At 42.4% G+C, this 21,411-nt stretch overlaps 1 protein-coding gene and 1 long non-coding RNA gene across 3 annotated transcripts; one reads left to right on the forward strand and one right to left on the reverse strand.

The window, feature by feature from the left end:
• The first annotated feature begins 5,315 nt into the window (after positions 1 to 5,315).
• LOC110078923 (uncharacterized) lies at positions 5,316 to 9,126 on the forward strand. Its single transcript, XR_012082676.2, has 4 exons — positions 5,316 to 5,446; positions 6,064 to 6,157; positions 6,840 to 6,969; positions 8,958 to 9,126. It is a non-coding gene; the product is annotated as an uncharacterized LOC110078923 (long non-coding RNA).
• Positions 9,127 to 12,956: 3,830 nt separating this feature from the next.
• HSP90AA1 (heat shock protein 90 alpha family class A member 1) lies at positions 12,957 to 20,689 on the reverse strand. Of its 2 annotated transcripts, none has more exons than XM_020793579.3 (11): positions 20,489 to 20,689; positions 18,398 to 18,556; positions 17,943 to 18,309; positions 17,036 to 17,169; positions 16,632 to 16,940; positions 15,955 to 16,120; positions 15,351 to 15,541; positions 15,099 to 15,246; positions 14,599 to 14,867; positions 13,990 to 14,323; positions 12,957 to 13,685 (listed from the first exon to the last, which is right to left on the reverse strand). In XM_020793579.3, exons 2-11 carry the CDS (start codon positions 18,554 to 18,556, stop codon positions 13,576 to 13,578), a joined length of 2,187 nt encoding a protein of 728 aa, XP_020649238.2. In that variant the 5' UTR covers positions 20,489 to 20,689; the 3' UTR covers positions 12,957 to 13,575. The 2 variants fall into 2 exon arrangements, with proteins under 2 accessions (XP_020649238.2, XP_078239916.1); XM_078383790.1 differs by having other exon boundaries at positions 20,422 to 20,576.
• Between the last annotated feature and the right edge of the window lie 722 nt (positions 20,690 to 21,411).

The raw sequence follows: 21,411 nt of genomic DNA on the forward strand, positions 1-21,411 counted from the left end.
GTTCATTTCATGAGTTGTGTGACAACATACACCACACACAAAAAACCTTCATTTTTATGACTTTGTCAGATGAGAGCTGTTTTATATTTTTAAAAACAGTTTCTAAATCATGAGTAGAAATATTTGCAAGTTAATAAAAATATTGATTTAAACTTACTCTGCTTGTATTTTAGGTATGACCATATTCCAAGAAAAGAAGGATGCATCTCAATACTGGATCCAGAAACATGTAAATATAAGTTGTATGAGATCAGGGATCTCACTACACTATGAGTCATCTGGCCATCTTAAAAATACTCACCCCTCTCCTATCATAAGAAAGAAATAAAATTCTCTCTTTTCCCCCTCTTATGAGCAATGGAGGGGGACTCAAAGAGGACATCTCTGTTCAGCTGAAACAAGATGAGTTTGTGCTCCTTTTTGGTTTCCTTTGGGCAGCGCCTTCACCTTTTGGAAGAAATCACCTTGCCTTCCGTAGCTTCCTTGATGGGTTGTTCTAACATTATCAGCATCTTCTCAATTGGTCAGAACCGGAACATGAAAGCATCACAGCAAGCAATGTGACTGCATGTTCCAAAGCTCATTTTTGAGAGTAATGAGTAACCCCGAATCTGCTCCAGTTTCAGGAGCGACTTCTAAATATTGCTTTCCAAGGATATTTTAAGGAACGTTAGTGACAGGCCTTTCTTTGGTCTGATGCAAATCTCTTATAATTCTTAAGTATGAGGAAAGTATTATTTCCTTTTGGCCTTTGTATTTACAGTTGGACCCCGTTATCCATGGGATCAGTATTTGCTGATTCACTTATCCACATCTTAAAAATATTTAAAGAAAAGAAAAACATTATTTCTAAAGTTGAAGTTACCAGAGCTGGCCACTAGAGACCATGCCATGTTCACTACAGTGGTAGCGCGCTAGACGACGACCTCGTAAAATGATGAATCCGCATGACAATGAGGTTTTGCGATTGCTATAGCGATTCGCAAAACAGTTATTCCAATGGGGGATTTTCGCTGTACGATTATTTGGTCCGTGCTTCGCGGACCGTTTGTTTGTAAGGCGACGATTTTTACAGCTGATCGGCGGCTCCGCAAAATGGCTTCCCTTTGTTTTCCGGACCCATGCTTCGCAGGACAGCCATCTTAACAGCTGATCGGCGCTCACAAAATGGCTTCCCTATGGGCGATCTTCGCAGGACGACGAGGTATTTTCCCCATTGGAATGCATTAAACAGGCTTCAATGCATTCCAATGGGGCAACAGATTTCGCATGACGATGATTTCACTAAACAGCTATTTCTATGGAACGGATTATCATCGTCATGCGGGGCACCACTGAAAGTAGCGTTCACTGTTATCCACATTTTTCAGCATCTGCGGGGGAGGGCTTTGGAACCAATCTCCTGCATTTATGGAAGTCCTACTGTACATTTGTATTTCCAAGGAGCAATCTCAGAAATGGCCACTAGAGGGAAAAGGGGAACAGTTCTTTTCCTTGTTTCCTGACTTGCTCTTAAAGACACTGCACCACTTCAATAAGATGTAAAGCAGCAAGTGACTCGTGCTCAATGAGCAGCAAACAATTATATGTCGAGAGCATATCTGCTATGTCAATAAGGAATCATCTGCAAATAAATTAATCTTTGTCTTCTTTTCTCCCATACCTTCAATTAAGTCATCATTCCTAATTACATTTGCCAACATTTCAATAACCAAGCAAAACAGAACTGGAGAGAGTGGGCAACCTTGTCTAGTACCTCGGCCTAGAGCTATTTGATCCTGGTGGAAACTTAACAGAATTCGGTGCTCTTCCTTTAACTCTGGATGCAAAACCTAAGACAGGTCAAACTCAGTTTAAAAAAATACTCTGTATTTACATATGTAACTTAAACAGCTTATCTTCAGCATAACAGCTTAGTATAACAGCATAAACATACCATAAATGGTTACTCACATCCCCATACATCAGCATGACCGCTCCTGAACCAAAGCAACCTGACTACTCCTTTACCAGAGCAGTAAAGTAATGGTTGTTGTGGGTTTTTCGGGCTCTTTGGCCATGTTCTGAAGGTTGTTCTCTTTTCTTGTTATGTTGCTTTTGGGGCGTTTTGCTTTTTGTAGGATCCTAGTCACTTCACCTCTTACTTCTTCTGCTTTTTTCTTCTGGAAGATGATGTAATGCTGATTCCACATTGGCAATGATGTCTTCCACAGGAATTTTACTGGGTGTGACTGCAAAATTTCCTCCTTTGGCTAACACTGAGGTTTCTTCCGGGGAGAGTTGACGGTATAAAGGAAGCTCTGGGAAAGCAGTAAAGTAATGCTTTCCCAGAGCTTCCTTTATACAGAGAAAAAGCCTCTGTAACCTTCCCGAGGCAACTCAAGCCTCAAACTCTGCCTGTTAACCAGCAACAGGTGTATGCTTGTACTTTACATACAGTCTTTCTAACGTATCTTACTTACATGAGTACATTTCATATGCTGAAGACTTTAATTTACATTATAGTGAACTGCTCCATTACAAATATCTTGACACCCTTCCTAAATTTAAGTTTTGAACATTCTAGTTCTACTGGACAAAACTACATGTCTCTCTTCTGGAAGAGGTTTTGTAAATTGGTCAGCAATATTGTCTTTAACAAGGCAAAATTCAACTTTTACTTTTCCCTCTTGAACAGCCTGCCTTATACATCACAGTATTTTATACATAAGTGTTTGCTTCTGCCTTTTACACTTTTAACTGATACATGCAGTATTATCCATAAAAATAGGCACAGGCTCAGTTACATTAACATTCAAAGCTTTAAGTAACTGTTCGATCCACAATAGTTCTTTAGTTAACTCATGTAAAGGACACACCTCTGCCTCTGTGGAACTGGTGGAAATTCCTGTTTGTTTCCTAGACTTCCACATCATGCAAGCATCCCCCAGATAGACTGCTAAACCAGAATTTGACTTTCTATCTGCAGGATCAGTTGCCCACTCAGCATCTGCATATGCTTTTAATTCAAGACTGCTTGCAACATTCAGTTTTAGCTTGTGATCCACAGTGCCCTTTAAATATCTTAATAACTTTTTTACTCCATTCCAATGGTTAACTTGTGGTTTCACACACTTCTGATGCAAGATGCTAACACTAGCAGCAATATCAGGTCTTGGCCACACTGATAAATACAATGGTGCCTCGCTTTACGATTGCTCCGTTTAACAACGAAATCGCATTACGATGAACTTTTTGCAATCGCTTTATGGATTGCTGTCTTGTCATGGCAAAGGGGCTTGAATAACTCAGAGAAGCTATGGGCTATGCCATTCAGGGACACCCAAGACAGACAGATCATAGTGGAGAGTTCTGACTAAACGCGATCCACCTGGAGTAGGAATTGGCAAGCTACTCCAGTATCTTTGCCAAGAATATCCCATGAACAGAAACAAAAGGTTAAAAGATATGATGCTGGAAGATGCCACTCTGATGGCAAAGAGTGAGGAGGAATTAAAGAACCTCTTAATGAGGGTTAAAGAGGAAATTACAAAAAACAGTCTGAAGCTCAACATAGAAAAAACCAAGATAATGGCCACTGGTCCCATCACCTCCTGGCAAATAGAAGGGGAAGATATAGAGGCAGTGACAGATTTTACTTTCTTGGGCTCCATGATCACTACAGATGGTGACAGCAGCCATGAAATTGAAAGACGCCTGCTTCTTGGGAGGAAAGTGATGACAAACCTCAACAGCATTTTAAAAAGCAGAGACATCACCTTGCCAACAAAGATCCGCATCGTCAAAGCTACGTATGGTTTTTCCTGTAGTGATGTATGGAAGTGAGAGCTGGACCATAAAGAAAGCTGACTGGCGAAGAATTGATGCTTTTGAATTGTGGTGCTGGAGGAGACTCTTGAGGGTCCCCTGGACTGCAAGGAGAACAAACCTATCCATTCTAAAGGAAATCATCCTGGAGTGCTCACTGGAAGGGCAGATCCTGAAACTGAGGCTCCAATACTTTGGCCGTCGCATTAGAAGAAGTCACCCCTCCAGCATTGCCACCCTCTGCCTTTTCTTCTTCTCCCTCTTTCTCCTGGAGGGCTGTCTTTTCCTCACTCTCTGGCCTAGCCCACCATTGGCTTCTGTCATCCCCTGTCCACTACACACATGGGGTGGGTGGGAGGGAGAGTCTCTGCCCTACGCAACAGCAGGGGACGGGCTACGTTGGCAGGCGTGCATCCATACACATGGGAAAAGGCATGCTAATTTATATCCATCATGGGTTTTAAGAACTGGGGTTACTCCTATTTGGATACATCACAGCTTGTTATTAAACTGTGGTGCCCAAAACTGGACACAGAACATCAGCTTAGGCCTAACCAAAGCAAAAAATATTTACTATTACTTCCTTTGATCTAGACTCTTGATGGAGCCTAGAACAGCATTAGGGTGTTTTGTTTCCACATCACACTGTTGACTAGCATTTCCCTTACGGTCTACTCCAGTAGGCATCCTTCAGTCTCGAGAGACTATGGTATTGTGCTCTCTATGGAGGTCTTGGAATAGCGTCTAGTGTGGCTGAGAAGGCCAATTCGAGAGTGACAGTCTCTTCCACATTGAAGACAAATACAATCTGTCCCCTGTCCAGCTCCCTGGTTTTGCTTCTTTCTACGGTCTACTCAAATCTCCTACTAGATCAAGATCTTTTTTTTTAATCCACCCTGTCAGCTTTTTTTCACCTTATATTAAAAGAGGTGGTTCAGTTTTCTGCATGCAGTATGACTTCCTTATCCATCACCATTATGTCTATTATTTGCTAATCCCTGATTGGTCTGATTTAGGGTGGAGAAGGCCAACATTTTGCCCCTCTCACAAGCTGCTTAATCCAAGGCAGTGGATGCTGCAGTGGTTAAACTGGCTGGGGGGAAGCCCAGAAAAAGTTGAGTTTTCCGGACTTTGCCCCATCTTAGCTTCTCTAAACAAGTCAGATGATCAGTGGGTGAGGGTGTGGAATATGGGGCAACAATGTCTCACAGAAAGAAGTCGTTTTCTCCTGAATTCTCTGGTATTTGTTTTGTAGAGATAGATGGAGAACCTTAGAAACTGAGTGGGGGGCGAGGGTTTTTGAAAGAACTCCAGTATGTACATCTCAAGCCTTATCAAGATCAACCTCAGCAGGTGATAAGGTTCTCCCAGGACTCTCCCAGGCTGCTTTGTGTACATGACAAACACTAGTCTATTCTGGAGAAAATGATTTCCTCACATCAAACATTGCTTTGGCAAACACATTGACCCCAAAGAGGACAGAAAGAGCGGCCTTCTGTTCAGTTTAGCCCCTCCCTTTCCTCCTCCTCCTCTTGCTTGGATATATATGGGAAAGAGGGACCCCCAAGTGCTCAAAATTCCCTCACCACCCAAAGCCCTGTTTCACCAGGAGAGGTTTGCTGACTGAAACGCCACAATGGTAAGCACTGTTGTCTGGCAGGACAGAGAAATTGTTCCTTATCTTGAGCTGGGTGGGGATCATGCCGAGAGAAAGATTGCCCTCAGCCAGGTGCTGCGTAGCTGCCATCCGCTTCCAAATTAAGATCCACGTGCCCTGACGCTGGCTTCTTTTCAGATTGCATACTTTGTTTTACCTTTTTCTAAAAAAAATCCTGCTTCCGAGCAGGATCAGGAATATGCTTCATCTTTAGACCTTGCATAATTTTATCTCACAGGATATTGATCGATTACAGAATAATTGTTGAGTGTGTGAGAGAGAGAGAGAGCTCCTGAAGAAGGTTCCCTTGGTTTCTCACCATTTTGTTTGTCAGCTTCTGCTTCTTCTACCAGCCTCAGGGTGAAACTGGAGATCAAGTGGAACTGGACATTAAGAGGAAAATCTGGAAATTAACATGGTGTTCATTCCTCAATAGAATTTCCATAGAAAGATGTTCTTTGGCAACCAGATGAGGTCATGTTTACTTTCCGTTAACCATTCACAAACAAAACGTGTGGAGTGGCAAGACAGGGTGGCGAGGTAGATTGTATGTTCAGACAAAGAGACACCACTCCCCTCTCTTATTCTGTCTTTTTCAGAAGGTCCTCCTCAGCCTAATGGCCTTGTGCATCACCCTTGGTCTCTGTCATGGAGCCTGCTTCTTGGCAAGAAATACAGTTGCGTTTGTTGATGGTAATGTGGCCACCACTAATAGATTTGGGCTAAGAATGAGCTTGTGCTTGGAAAGCTCTAGTCAAAGTGTTTTGGGATGAGGACAACTGATAGAGGGTACCCGTCTCATGGGGGGGGGAGCAATGTGTAGCCTGTATAATTAACTTGTAAACTGCCCAGAGAGTGCTTGAAGTGCTGTGGGGTGGTATATAAGCAGCACGCTTTGCTTTGCTTTGCATCTTTATGGTTAGAGTGCCTAGGGGGAGCTGGTATAACTCAGTGGGTTGGAGCACCTGGCTGCAGAACCAAGAGCCAGGAATGTGAATTTTTGCTATGCTTCCTAGAATAGGGGCTGGTGATGGGGTCACACGTATTTCTGTCCCTTGTGTGATCAGGGGCAAGCTGCACAGTCCTAGAGAACCACTAAAGGAAGGACTGGGAAACCACTTCTAAGCACCTGATCCCTTGATAATCCTGGGAGAATCATCATAAATTGGAACTGACCTGACAACATAAATTGAATTATGTACCTTTAAGGTTCCTTACAACTTCACACTGGGAGATCCACACAGGATCATCCTGAATGGGGCTTCACAATGTCTTTGACCCTCTCACTCCCAGCAGTTCATATTCTGAGTTGTCCCTCATCAGCCTCTGGTGTTGGGGCCTTACCTGCACAACCAACAGAGATTTTCTCTCCTAGGTAAAATGATGCTTCCAGACGGATGCACTGACCTATACGATGGGACAAAGCATCCCTTTGGGGATGTGTGGAATTCATCACGTTGCATGAGGTGCTCCTGTGGGAGGACAGAAATGCAGTGCTGTACCAGGTAGGAAAAATGGCAAAAACCCATAATAGAATGTATTGCCCCTTTGATGGAGAATATTCTGTTAAACCCCCCTGTTGCTCCAGAGGGCTTTGTGTAGTAATGAGGGGAAGAAAGCCAGAAGAATACAGTAACAGGAATACCAAAATGGAGTAGTATTAACTTGTATATTAGTAACATTTGCAACAAGAATAACAGATTGTGCTCTTCTCTGTGCATTAATTCTGCATATTGTTTCTTAAACTGAAATCTCACAGCCAAGAGTACTGCCCAGTTTTTCCTTTTTTTTTCTATAGTTGTAATAAACATGGGTATAGAAATATTTAATTTCACCTAAATATTTAACAATTATCTCTCAGCAGCACACATTTTACAGCATGTCCTACAAAGGTGACCTCAAAGCACAATGACCTATTGCTAAAATAATGGTGCTTGAAAACTGTGTATTAATTGACATTAATTATATGTGAATTCATCAATCGGAACCAATTCAAATAGACAAATAAGGAAAAATAATCAAGCATCAGTTCATAGAGGCCAACATCTCCTTGAACTTTATCAAGGAGCTGAAGTATTTTTCTCATTTGTGTGTTTGTTTTTTGTTTTGTGATTCCTGGATTGCCTTTTATGTGAGAGTCCACATGAACCATTAGACACAACCAGTTCCACAACTGAAGTATTTTACTTTCCTGAAGTGTTGAAGATGAAGAAGGAGCCAAATGAGGAGAAATCCTCAGTAAATTCCAGAATATTCACGGAGCTCTAGCTAGGAGACCTAACTGCAGCAGCGGAAAAAATGGAACTGAGCTAACTGTTAGGGTGGGCGGACCATGAGGTCCTGGGGGGCGGAGCCAAAAGTGTTACTTTAAGCTCTAGAACATTCCGAGACCATCTGCGCATTAGTGCGATTTCACAGAGGCCACGAAGAAGAACCATTAGACACAACCAGTCCCACAACTGGAGGAAGACTCGGCATGTGACGAACACCTGGGCAAACACAACTACCCTTGTATAAATGACATAATAGAGCAGGAGCTTTTCCAGAGGTTTTACCCACACGTTAAGGTCAAAACCATGTTAACTAATTAAATGGTTAAGAAATGCTTAAAAAGGAATAAATATTATTTTTTTCTCTGGTCATAAATTTTCCAATATTCAGTAAACAAGGTCTATGCTCTCCAAATTAGAGGTCTGTTCCCTACCAATTATCAGTTTGTCTATTTTCCTCTTCCTACTTCCTTTATTTGGCCAGTCATCATATAAATTACATAAATGAGGTATCAGGCTGGTGGTGTTTCAGTAGCTTAGAAGGAAAATGCTTGATCCACATGTTCACTTTTAAGTGCTGCTGTTTTAACAGGAAATGATACCTTTGCAGCACCAGCCATAAAGAAAGGGGTGGGTGGGAATACATACCCTTTTACTCCTATCCAGTGAGATCTCTCCAAGCAATCTGTAGAGATTCCCCAGATCCTCTCCCATGCTAGAAGCCGCTTTGCTCCTCTGACCTTTCCTGCAGTCAGAAAAGCTATTGCCTTGAACTAAGCTGTGTTTTGCACTTAGCGAGGCTGTTGCCTGAAAATGAGCTGGGCTTTGCATGCCCAAATATACCACGCTGTGGATTCCACACAGCATGATTAGTCACTTTTATTTTGCATATACTTCCATGGACTACAGGTCATTTCCCCAGTTGTGTTACATAAAGACCTCTTTTATCATTTTGACCTGAGTTGTTTTAGACAACCTAGTTTCTGAACTCTGAATACACGAATGCAAGAGATGGCGATACCTTTTATCAAACCACAAAAAGATTTCCCTGTGATCACCCCCAACACACATGCACAGTCTTACACTGCTTGTGTGAAACAAAGTTTAGCTGTGGAGGTGGGGAATGACGACACAAAGACACAGCAGCTTTGAGCACAGCCTTTCTCTGAGTAGAAATCTTCGCAAGAAAAATATTGATTGAAAATTACTATCTTATACTTTAGGGGCGTTGAAGTAAGAGAAGGATGCAGATCGATACTGGATATGGAAACATGTTCCTATAAGTTCTATAAGATTGATGATCCCACGACACCATGTAACTTCTGACCATCTGAAAAATACTTAACCCCATTCTTTTCATGTGGGAAACTGAATAAAGTTGTCCTTTCCACATCTCTGTGTTTGTCTTTTTCTTTTTTTTGCCTCCTATGTGCAACAGGCAGGGTATTCAAGAGGATGCCTCCGTTCAGGTGACGCAGAACAAGCTTGTGCTCCTTTTTTGTTTCTTTTGAGTAAAGCCTCCACCATTTGGAAAAAGTCTCCATGCCTTTCTTACTTGACCAATTGTTCTTTTTTACAAATATGTATTTTATTTAATTTCTCATGCATGGGATACATGGGGGAGAGGGTTCAAACAGGAGCAAACTAGTTTAACCAATTCTTCACATTATTGATGTTGTGAAACTTTCTCATTTGTTATCCAGACTACCAGTTATTCTTTTATCTATAGTAAATACTTCAAAGTCAACATTCACTGCACAAAAATCCGTTCATACTTAGGATTATAGGTGTCTCCTCATTGATATCCATGCCTCTAGAATTCACAACTATGTATCATCAGTTTATTTCCCCCCTTTTTAAACAAAAAGTCTAATACTGGCTTCTAAATTGTTCTGAAGTTCGTGAATGATTTGTCCTTAAAGTTGCCAGTTTCGCCATTTAAGTGGCTTGTTTCATTTGTGCCTCACATGGGGAATTGGAATTGATGTTTCTGTTCAGGTGCTCCTTTTTCCTTTCATTGGGGCAAGGGCTCCACCTTCCAGAAGAAATCCTTTTGCCTTCTGCGTCTTCCTTGATGGCTTGTTCTAACCGTGTCAGCATCTTTTTGTCCGGCCAGAACGAGAACATGAAAGCATCATAGAAAGCAATGTGGCTGCATGTTCAAAAGCTAATTTTTGGGAGTTATACTGTATGTCACACTGAAGCTGCTCAGGTTTCAGAAGTGACACCTATTGATTTCCAAACATTCCTTTTCATTGATGTTTTCAAACCTTTCTTGTTTGATGTTATTCTCTTCTCAATCTTAATTGGCATGGGAAGTATTCTTTCCTTTGGCTTCTGTATTTACATCTATATTTCAAAGGCATGCCCTCAGAAATGGCCATGACAGGGGTTAGGAGAGAAGTTCCTTTCCTTGTTTCCTGGCCTGCTCTTAAGGAAGATGCACCACTTCAATAAGATGTAAAGCAGCAAATGACCAAATGAACAGCAAATAAAGCATGCCACTTATAATTATAATCCTGGTTGCTGAGAAGAGTAACACATTTTGAGTTTTCATTAAATAGCACAGAGTATATCCACGGTGTGTGATGCATGAACCAGGGTTCAAGCCAAGAGGTTAATGTTTTGTTTGCTTGTTCTACTGCTACATACCTGGCCTTGGGAAGGTTGCTCACAGCTGTTAGCAAAAGTCCAATGATCACTTTTACTTTTTCATTGAACTTGCTAGCATGGAATTCTTGGCCTTCAGCCAGAATTTCAACTCCCCTGCCCAACAGATCTTCAAAAAAGCCTCTTGCGGAATCAGAAAAACAGGAGGTAGGGTGATCAGGAGATCCAGTTAGCTTGTTATCAAAAATGTTATGAATGACTTGTGCCTGCATCCCCAACTCAGAAAGTTTTCACCATAGAAGTCTTTCAGGAAAGTTATGAGAGCAGAACTGCCAGTAAGAAGGGTCTTATTACTGCACCCAGTGGTCCTCAAAATGCTCCTGCGGCTTTCTCCAGGTCTACTCAGAAGCAAAGCCCACTGATTTCAAAACCTCAGCCTGTTGTACAACTTAGATCCCATCATATTAAACTGAGAAACTCACTGACATTTCATCTACAGCAGATTGAGCAGGTTCAGATGACCTACATTTACATGGAGTTCTTTCATACCAAAATTCTGAAATAAATTAGAGCGAGGTTTTTTTGGATTCCAAAAACCCTAATTCCCACAGGCACTGGTGCTTGGCATTTGTGGTCTCAAAACACACCTGCAGCTTTAACTCATGCCTTGGATCTTAAGGGACACAATTTCTGCTGAATTTCAATTTGGAAACAGTGCTTCTATCTCCAGATAGACAGGAATTTCCTTTTTTTAAATGCCTCAGATATGATCTAGTTTCTTTCCTTGTTTTCTAGCCTGCTCCTAAGGACAACACAACACTTCAATAAGATGTAAGGCAGCAAATGACTTGTGCCATATGAGCAACAATAATTGTAACCCTGGTTGCTGAGAATAGCATCACATTTGAGAGTATGATCACATGACGGAATTGTTCCCTACGTACACCCAAGTTAGATCATAGCATAAATTTGTAGTCACACAACACATGGTCATTAGCAATTAATTTTACTGGCCAACGGTGTATCCGTGGTTCAATTTTCACTCGCCTTGTTTTTGTTTTGCTCCTATGTATGGCCTTAGCAGCATGGCAGGTATGTATTCATCTATCAATACTCTTTTGAAGCAAATTCTCTGGAAAAGGCTACTGCCATTACTGCTGGCTGTCCTATATTTTTTTAAACAAATTTTCTGCCGCCGTTGTCTCAAATAGGTGAACTTAAGTCAATAATTTTAAAGGCTTTGGTAGGTGTCGCATCACTCCACCTACTGTCTGGCAAGTGGAACAGCCCTGGGAGGGGGTGCCGGGGCCACTGAATGCAATGTACCTGTACCTCTGACCCAAGATTAGTCCCTTTTTTGAGATTTGCTTTAATCCAAGTCTGTCCTACACATACAGCCAAGATTTCTAGAGCTTTTAATGTTTTTCCTACATCACGCACTTTTGCATGTGCAACCTGAAGATACAGATTGAAAGCTAGCATTCGTGATATTTTAAATGGTGTAATAAAAGTATAATCCAACATTTAAATTGTATACAGGAACAGGTTTTTCTTGTTGCTTTTAAATCTTTAAATTGAAGCCAGTGACTGGCTTTAGAGATGTAACCTTGCTACACTGTTGGGAAATAACCCCTCTCTGACCATTTTCCAGCCAAGACTTGGATTTAGTGAGGAACAGCAGTCTTGTGAACTGCCTGACCTTGGCATTCATTAATCAAAAGTCTGGCAGTTCAGGAAGATTAAAGTTCTCTCAAATGTACTCTAAAACAAACCTGGAAGAGACAGCACATACCCTCTTCATCAGGATTTGAACCTGAAAGACCAAAGTATGGATTTGCAAATGATCTTAATTATGTGATACTGCACATTGCTCCCGTTTCTCAAGGTATTTATATCTTCAGACATCAGCATTTGGTACAAGTTGACCTTGTTGGGCATGAATTAACATTTTTACGAGAATGTTTTTAACTATCCATTTTTGCAATCTTGCTCTGTCCTCAATACATTTTATTCTGCATACTTCTCTCTCCATTAGGCAGAACAAAGACTACTCATCTGTCATTATTTGGCTCAAGTTTCATAACTCCTTTTGCCTATTCTCCTAATTGTACTTCAGCTATTGTTAACCTGCTGTATAACAGAGGTCCCATGACACTAAGATGAGAAATTCACTGACTTTTCATCTACAGAAGGCTAACCATATTCAGATAACTTACATTTATACATGCAGTTTTTCATTCCTAGGTTCTGAAATGTTTTTGGGCTGCAAATGCCTTAACTTCTACAGGCACTGGTGCTTGGATGTTATAATCTAGAAACTCATCTGCAGCTTTCACTGATTTTGGCTTAGCTCTCTGACTAGATCATTATATCTTGATGTCCTCCAAATTTCAATTTGGAAACAATGCTTCCATCTTCAAATAACCAGGAATTTCCACTTTTAAAAAAAATGTCCAATCTGATATACAAATGTCAGAGCCAGTATAGCTGTTCAAGAGATATCCCTATAAACTTTGCTGTTTCAAAGAATACAGGTAATTGGGAAACCTTTCAATTTGAGAACGTAAATGAAAATCCAGCTAGAACACAATACACAGAACATAACTGACAAATTCATTCAGAACACTTTTACTTTTAGATACTTCCAGAGCAGAACTGTACATGCAAAACTGCATTAGTCACAATAGATTTACAGCAGATTCTAAGTCTATGCAAGTGTGGAATTCAGAATCTTTTTTTTACAGTATAAAAAAACTAAACAACAATAGCTTGAAACTTTGAATAAGATGTCAGGTATTTCAAGATTTTCAGTTCTAATACCTAATTAACTAGGCATCGTATGTTACAGATTTTCAGTTTTTAGAACTTTAGGTTTAACATGAACGTCTGCCAACACCTTTAACTTCCCCATACTCCATTTTTTTCTGCCCACAACCACTCTTAAAACCCTGCCACTAATCAACCATCCAGCTGTTTACTTGCCAGTATAAGGTAGGATTGTACAGTGTTATACATCAAGAAATGACACTCCCTCAATGGCATCTCACATTACCTAAAAAAAGCAAATGTAACAAAAATAAAGGTAAAACATCTTCAAAAATAAATAGAAAGAGGGAATGCAGACAAGTGTCAAAACTTTTTTGGCAAGGTTAACATTCATAATATACAAAATATAACTTATTTAAAGCCTAGGGCAACAGAAATATCCAAACTGCTCTAACAGTCAGACATTTAATCCACTTCTTCCATACGTGATGTATCATCATCCCCTTCAAGTGGTGGCATCTCTTCAGCAACTGCTGGACTAGCTTCCTCTGTTGTAGCATCATCTTCATCTATGCCTGTACAAGATTGAAATTGAAGTTAAGCACCATCATACACCATCACTTTTTTATAAACCTATCCAATTTTTGTTTCTACTAAAAAATTTCCCCAGCACAGAAATAGTCATGTTAACCAAAAGCCACCAGTGGTGCTCATAAATAGATCTCTTCCTCCTCAGTCTATTTCCTTGAATGAAAAGGGTGGTGAAACAAACCACAGTGGTTTCACACAAGATGCCTCCTCCAAAATACCACACAGCTCTGCAGCCTTGTTGAAAAGCAGAGATGCTCAGCTATAAACTCAGTTAAACATCTAACTTACCCAGGCCAAGTTTTATCATTCTGTAGATACGATTAGCATGCGTCTGAGGATCCTCTAGACTGAATCCTGAAGACAGAAGAGCAGTCTCGTACAGAAGAATGACGAGGTCCTTCACAGATTTGTCGTTCTTGTCTGCTTCTGCCTTCTGCCTCAGTGTCTCAATAATAGAATGGTCAGGATTGATTTCTAGATGCTTCTTGGCAGCCATATAGCCCATTGTGGAGTTGTCCCTGAGTGCTTGTGCCTTCATGATCCTTTCCATGTTAGCTGTCCAGCCATATGTACTGGTCACAATGCAGCATGGAGAAGTAACCAATCTGTTGGACACCACAACCTGCAGAAAACAAAAAACCTATCTATAACAGAGAACTCCACCTACGTGTTAACAGAACATTCCTACAAATGAATAGGAATCTAATCAAGTAGTTGCTGCAGCTCACTGGTCAAATACAATGGACTCAGCAGTCAGAAGACCTTCACACCTGGAATCTAGTAAGGCCTCTTTAGAAGATGCTTCTGCTATCCCTACACAGCCTGGTAGGTAAGACAACCTTCCACAGCTAACAGCCACTTTAACCAGACACTAATCTTTGAGGACAAAAACATTACCTTCTCTACTTTCTTTTCAAGTATGTCTTTCATGATCTTGCAAAGACTTTCAAACTTTGCTTTCTTCTCCTCCTGTTTCTTTTTCTCTTCTTCATCCTCAGGAAGCTCCAGTCCCTCTTTTGTTACTGAAACCAATGTCTTCCCTTCAAACTCTTTTAACTGTTGTACGCAATACTCATCAATAGGTTCAATCATGTAAATAACTTCCAGCCCATGCTTACGGAGTCGCTCCACAAAAGCAGAATTTGCTACTTGGTCTTTAGTTTCACCTAAATAAAAAGCATAAGAACAACATTAATATATAACTTAAAAAATACAAAGTGTAACTCAGAAACCAGACACCTGTGAAACACCAATCTGAAGATCAACTAGAAACATAGTAGTGCTTCATTCCTTTATGCTCCACACAACCCCTCTGCACTGCATCACTGAATGTTTCTTTAAAAGTAGCCACTAATGGAAATATTGTACTTGTTTTTGCTATTGAAAGTGATACTTGCCAGTAATGTAGTACACGTGTTTCTGATTTTCTTTCATCCGAGTGCAGTAATCTTTTAGTGATACCATCTCATCCCCAGATGCAGATGTATAGTATCTCAGCAACTCTGACAACTTCTTGCGGTTCTGGGAATCCTCATGTATACCAAGCTGGGAGGAAAAAAATTCGGTGAGCAATTTGGTAGGTATTTTCTGCAAAACAACCACCTAGCACAATTTTTTTTTACCAGAAAAGCAACTTTGAACCAGCCTACCTTGATGTTTTTGGAAAATTGCTCATAGAACTTCTTGTAGTTTTCTTTATCTTCAGCCAGTTCAGTGAAGAGCTCTAAGCATTTCTTGACTAAGTTCTTCCGAATCACTTTCAAAATCTTGCTCTGCTGCAGCATTTCACGAGAGATATTCAGAGGCAAGTCTTCTGAATCTACAACACCTCGCATAAAATCTGTGAAGAAGAGCTCAATTTAATCTCACTCAACTGAAAACCAAACTGCTATTAAAAAACTATAGAACATAAATCTAAGTAAGGACTAAGCCTTGACATAAAGTAATAGTTACATGGGATGAAGTTATTGGAATTCACCGTGACAAACTGTGGTGATAGACCACCAACTGTAACAGCTTTAAAAGTAAGCCAATTCACATGGAAGAGAGCTAGCAGCAACCAGACCAGTAAAAACTGATTGGCAGACACAATTTCATGTGCTTCATGTTTTGCAGACCTTAGCAAAACAAAACATAGTATGTCAAGATTCATGGACAATCCAATCATGGCTCTCTGTTAATACTAAGAAAAACAACTGTGTTAACGCTACCAACATACTCTCCTACCCAACAAAAACAAAATTATTTACTTACTCAAATATTCTGGAATTAACTCTTCACAGTTGTCCATGATGAACACTCTACGAACATACAACTTAATGTTGTTCTTTTTCTTTCTGTTTTCAAACAAGTCAAAAGGTGCACGCCTTGGAACAAACAGAAGTGCCCTAAATTCCAGCTGGCCTTCCACTGAGAAATGCTAAAACAAAAAACAAAGAAACAAATGAAACCTGAACCTGATGCAGGGTAAGGTGCCCTGAGACATTAAAAATCATGCCACAAACAAACAATGGCTGAAACCCTTTTGATGTAACTTGTGCCAATGAATCAGTGCCAAGTTTTGGGTATTAAAAGCTCCCACATGCCAAGGTCCTTAAAGATTTTTCTAGATAAAATGGCATGGAACCTGAAGGAGGCAGGGCTGGCAATCTTCCAATGAGTATTACCATTGCAAGATGATGTCATCTTATCTGCACTATGTAAAGCTATTCAAGATTTCAGCCATTATCTAAACCAATGTCACCATCAGCCAGCCAACCAGAGTGAAACACTTCCCCCTACTAACAGACTACTGTATTCCTTTAAACACATGGAAAAATATTTAAAATGTCAGACTATGTCAATTTTAACACACTCTCCAATAACCAATCACATTTAGACTCTGAACCACTAGTCTATATAGCAAAAAGGAAAAAAAAAGATAATCTTACTTTGACTGCTAGATGGTCTTCCCAATCATTGGTCAGGCTCTTGTAGAACTCCCCATATTCCTCATTAGTAATATCATCTGGATTCCGGGTCCAAATTGGCTTTGTCTTGTTGAGTTCTTCCTGATCAATATATTTCTCTTTGATCTTCTTTTTCTTCTTCTTATCACCGTCTTTCTTTTCCTCCTCCTCATCAGAACCAACATCCTCAATTTCTGGCTTATCTTCAGCCTTTTCTTCTTTCTCTTCTTTCTCTTCCTCTTTCTCCTCTGCCTCATCATCACTAACCTCCTTATCACGTTCCTTCTCTACCTGTGAGCAGAGTAAGTGAAAAAATTAACCAAACTCGAACTATGATAACACAGTATCAATTATTCACAGTATTTCTCATTAAAAAAGCTACTTACAAAGAGAGTTATAGGATATCCAATGAACTGAGAATGTTTCTTTACTATCTCCTTAATGCGTCTTTCCTCCAAATACTCAATCTGGTCTTCTTTCAGATGGAGAATAACCTTTGTCCCACGCCCCAAAGGCTCACCTGCAATAAATACAAGCAATACAGTGTTAGCAATGTTAACATTAATCACGTAACACAAAAGCTACAATATCATAATTTCTATGGCATATCCAAACACATGAAGATTCCGGAGGTGCCAAAGTCTTGCCCACCAACTCCTCCGCTGGAAATGTAAGACACAAATTGGTTTTAACAAGTCACTGGCTTAAAAACAATTTAATTCTACCACTGAATGACAAGCAGCAAACACCTGTGCACATTGGTGATCTGTATGTCCTACTGTAGGCCCTTTACTTCTGTCTTTGTTTTCCCCGCCACAGAAAAAAAGCCAAGAGCCAACTCATCAGTTACAGATTAGTTGTTCAGAGTGTGACAGCCCTCTGAGACCTCACCTCACTGGCAGGACAAATGCAGCCCATTAACAAGTTTCCCATCCTTGTTCCAATGCACTAGAAATGGGGCTATTCATATATGAATACCTCTGCACAGGTGGACATAACAAGGGTCCAGCCCCCTGGGGCTGGCCTGTCCACTCAAGCCTTCCACAGGCTTCTATCGCTAGCCACTCTTTGACATGCCAGGGAGGCTTATTGTTCTGCCTCCTGGCAGGAGTGGGTAGTCGACCCCAATCTTTGAAGCAACAGGAAGACCAGCACAAGGGTGAGTGGACAGTCCAGGGGCCACAACCTGGTTAACTAAGATGTCTACAATCCACCACTTCTTACTATACTATTTTTTCATATTCAAGATCACTTTCACTTGCAGATATGAGAATGATTAAAACCAATCCTTACCATTGTCCAGCCTGACAGTGAACGATCCACCAGCTGATGACTCCCAAGCATACTGTTCATCATCATTGTGCTTAGTAATCACAGTTACTTTCTCAGCAACCAAATATGCAGAGTAGAAGCCAACACCAAACTGACCAATCATGGAGATATCTGCTCCAGCCTGCAAAGCCTCCATGAAAGCCTTTGTGCCAGACTTTGCAATGGTTCCCAGATTATTGACCAGATCAGCTTTGGTCATCCCAATACCAGTATCTACAATGGTCAGAGTACGATCATGTTTGTTTGGAATAAGATTTATCTTCAGGTCCTTTCCAGAATCCAATTTGCTTGGGTCAGTCAAGCTCTCGTATCTGATTTTATCCAGAGCCTGTAAAAACAAAAAGACATTTACATACATTCATGGAATCTTAAAACAAAGACAATCAAGTTTCCTGTCCCTAAAACTATTTACTTACATCAGATGAGTTGGAGATTAGTTCCCTAAGGAAGATTTCTTTATTTGAGTAAAAAGTATTTATGATCAGAGACATCAACTGAGCAATTTCTGCCTGAAAGGCAAAGGTCTCCACCTCTTCCTCCATTGGGTGATCATGTGTCTGCACCTCCTCAGGCATCTGGTAATGAAGACAAACAGTAACATTAAATACAGTGCCCTGAAAATAATCCTAAAATTATTTACGTCCATAATGCATGTAGCAACATTACTCTCCTCTCAAGAGATTAAAACTCCAGAGTCTAGACACACAAACTACTCAAATGCATTTAGGACTCTATGCAAAATTCTTGGTGGGGTATACTACACATCCTGTTTAGAAGACTATCATTCATGAGGGAGGCCAAATACAATAAACCTCTACTCAGTTCCTAAACATGACCAGAAACATCAACTGAGCAATTTTGCTTCTACTAGAGTGTCACAGGCATCATACTCCATCCCCAAGTGAATAGTCTAGCTCGAAGAAAGCTGACAAAACATGTCAGTTATTTTTCAAAAGATCTGATGATTTTAAAATTTACTGTAAACTGACTTAACTGCCCCTTTACTGCTATTCATTTATATCTGCTTGAATACCTATAGAATCTAGCCACCCTAATTACACACTCCAGCATGCACCATTGTACAGAACCACTAACAATTTACATGTTATCCAAATGCAAATGCTATAGAAAATTCTCCAAAATAACCAATTCATGAGTCCAATACCCTATTCTTAAAATCTATCCATAAAGCAAAGAAAACCACCACATTCTGCACACCGGGAATATGCTCACATGACGAAACTCAGGCTAGCCTTCAAAATAACTATGCAGATAGTTATTTTCAGAAACATTATTCAGACCCACGCCTCTTCTTGTTTTTTAAAAAGAAAGTACACTTGATGCTTTCAAAGAGAGGGGCCTTAAGTCAACAATTCAAAATAGAAGCAGAAATGAGCAGTAATCAAATCACGCACATCGTTCTCCCAAAACCACATCCCGTTAAAGCTCTCTGGGCAATCCTGTGGCCCATCATGGTCTTGCCTCGGGAAGGAAGCCCCAGGCAAAGGGGCGGGGAAGGAAGAAAGGAGTGAGCGAGCCCAGCCCGCCCGCTCTCCCAACGCCCATCCCAGCGCCACCTGCCGGCCCCGGAGCGAAACCCGGGTTCTAGAAATTGCTAGAGCCTTCCCGCCCCCACGCGGTCGCCCCATTTCCTCCCCCCTCCTCCCAAGCCCAGGAGTCTTTTCCCCCCTCCTCCTCCTCCTTTCAAGCCCTCCCACCACCCTCCCTCAAGCTAATCCTCCGCCGTCCGCGAAGCTGTCAGCTTAGCGTGAACGCGCGGCCGGGAGCTGGCGCTTCCCCCGTTCGTTCGTTCTCCTCCTCCTCCCGTTGCCCGGCGTCACCCTCCCTCTTTCTGCCTCCTGCAGCCACGCCGTGTCGCCCCCTCCCCTCCCTCGCCGCGCATGCCCGCTCGCGCCCCCTCCCTCCCCAATGACTGGATCCTCGAGCTCTTCTCCCCGTCCACCCACCCCACCCCGCGAGCACAACTGGAAGCCCTGGCTTTCCCCTCCAACATCAGTTTGAGAAAGAGGATCTAAAATCCGGCCTGATTTTTAAAAAAACCTCTCCTTCATTTTTTATGGCCAGGCTTTCATGAGACTCCTTTCCCTGGACAAGGAGAGCAGGAAGAGCAGGGAGAAGCAGCAGCAGCCGCCACCTTCTCTCTCTCCCCCTCCCAATTCAGGCAACGGCCAGCTTTCGCCATCCCCCTCCAGCTACGCAGAGCCCCTGAGGAATGGCCATCCCCCTTCCTTCTCCTTCGCCTCCCCTCCCGACGCTCGGCCGCCCCTCAGTGCCAACTTCGATCGGCCTGCCAGGTTTCGCCCCTTCCTCTTCCCCCCCCATCCACCGTCGACTCCAAAGAAGCCGCATCAGACTTCGCTTTCCGCCGTTTTAATGAACTTCCCCACCGCCACATCTCAGGGGGAACCAACAAAAAGACCTGTTTTGCACGCCTCGTCCACTTCACTGACCCTCCGAAACCTTCCCTCTCTCGCGGCCTTCCTCACCTTGGCGGCGTCACGACCACTGGCAAAGAGCTCGCTCGGCTACCTTAGAAACCCACGCTCCCCTAACGCCTCACAAACTGCACTGCGCGGGGCTCCCGCCTCTCGCTTGCCTTTTATACCCGCGCCGCCGCCTCTTTCCAGAACCATCGGGAACCTTCACTGACACAGAAGGGAGGGGGCGGGAAGTGGGCGGGGATTCTCGCCAGCCTTCTCCGGCGGGAGGCGGGCTCTGCGTGGAAGGATGCTCATGCGCCGTTCACAGCTTCTCACCCCCCTTCGCCTTTTTCTGATGGGGGTGGTGGTCCGAAGCTTGAAGCCTCCGGGAGGGATTTGGCAGCGCGCATGCGTCAAGCGCGAGACACACATATGCACTCCCCCATGGGGTAATTCCAGCGGCCTTCCCTCTCCCTAACCGTCGCAAGATTGCGCATGCGTTTTCGTAGGTTTCTTCTCGCTGTCTACCCAACCGCCGTTATCTCTTCTGTGGCAAGGACTGCGGGCGGGGAAGGAGGAGGAGGGGGTTCTTTGGCGCCTCTTCCAAGCGGGAGGAGGGGGAGGGAAATTTTTGAGAGTGGCACGATGACATCATCATCAGAGTGAGCGCGAGGTGGACAGAGGAATTCCCCCCCTCTCGGCACCGCGGTCCTTGCTCCGCCCCTGGCATGCAGAGCGACTTGGAAGAGGAAGAGTTGATTGGGCGGCTGCCTTCTTGCCCCTCCCCTCCCAAGGGCTGAGGCGTAGAGAGCTTTGCCGTGGCGCCCCTCCCTCCGCAACCCGTGCCCTCAGAATGCCCTAGAAACAGCTGGAAAGCGAAAAGTGGCTTTCCTCCTTCCTCGGCTCCCTTCTTCGCCCCCACCCGAGAACCTACGAGAAATACGAGAGAAGAAAAGACGGTCATGTTATATAACACAAAACACCCCCCC

This window comes from Pogona vitticeps, chromosome 1 (assembly GCF_051106095.1).
Source record: "Pogona vitticeps strain Pit_001003342236 chromosome 1, PviZW2.1, whole genome shotgun sequence".
NCBI lineage: Eukaryota > Metazoa > Chordata > Lepidosauria > Squamata > Agamidae > Pogona > Pogona vitticeps.

What these genes read in the sequence shown, in the direction of transcription:
- HSP90AA1 (XM_020793579.3), bottom strand. Translation starts at nt 18,556, where the DNA reads ATGCCTGAGGAGGTGCAGACACATGATCACCCAATGGAGGAAGAGGTG. An exon ending in AAGACCATCTAGCAGTCAAA is followed by an intron (nt 16,121 to 16,631) that starts GTAAGATTATCT and finishes TTTTTGTTTTAG; the next exon opens with CATTTCTCAGTGGAAGGCCA. An exon ending in AATTTTCCAAAAACATCAAG is followed by an intron (nt 15,247 to 15,350) that starts GTAGGCTGGTTC and finishes TTTTCCTCCCAG; the next exon opens with CTTGGTATACATGAGGATTC.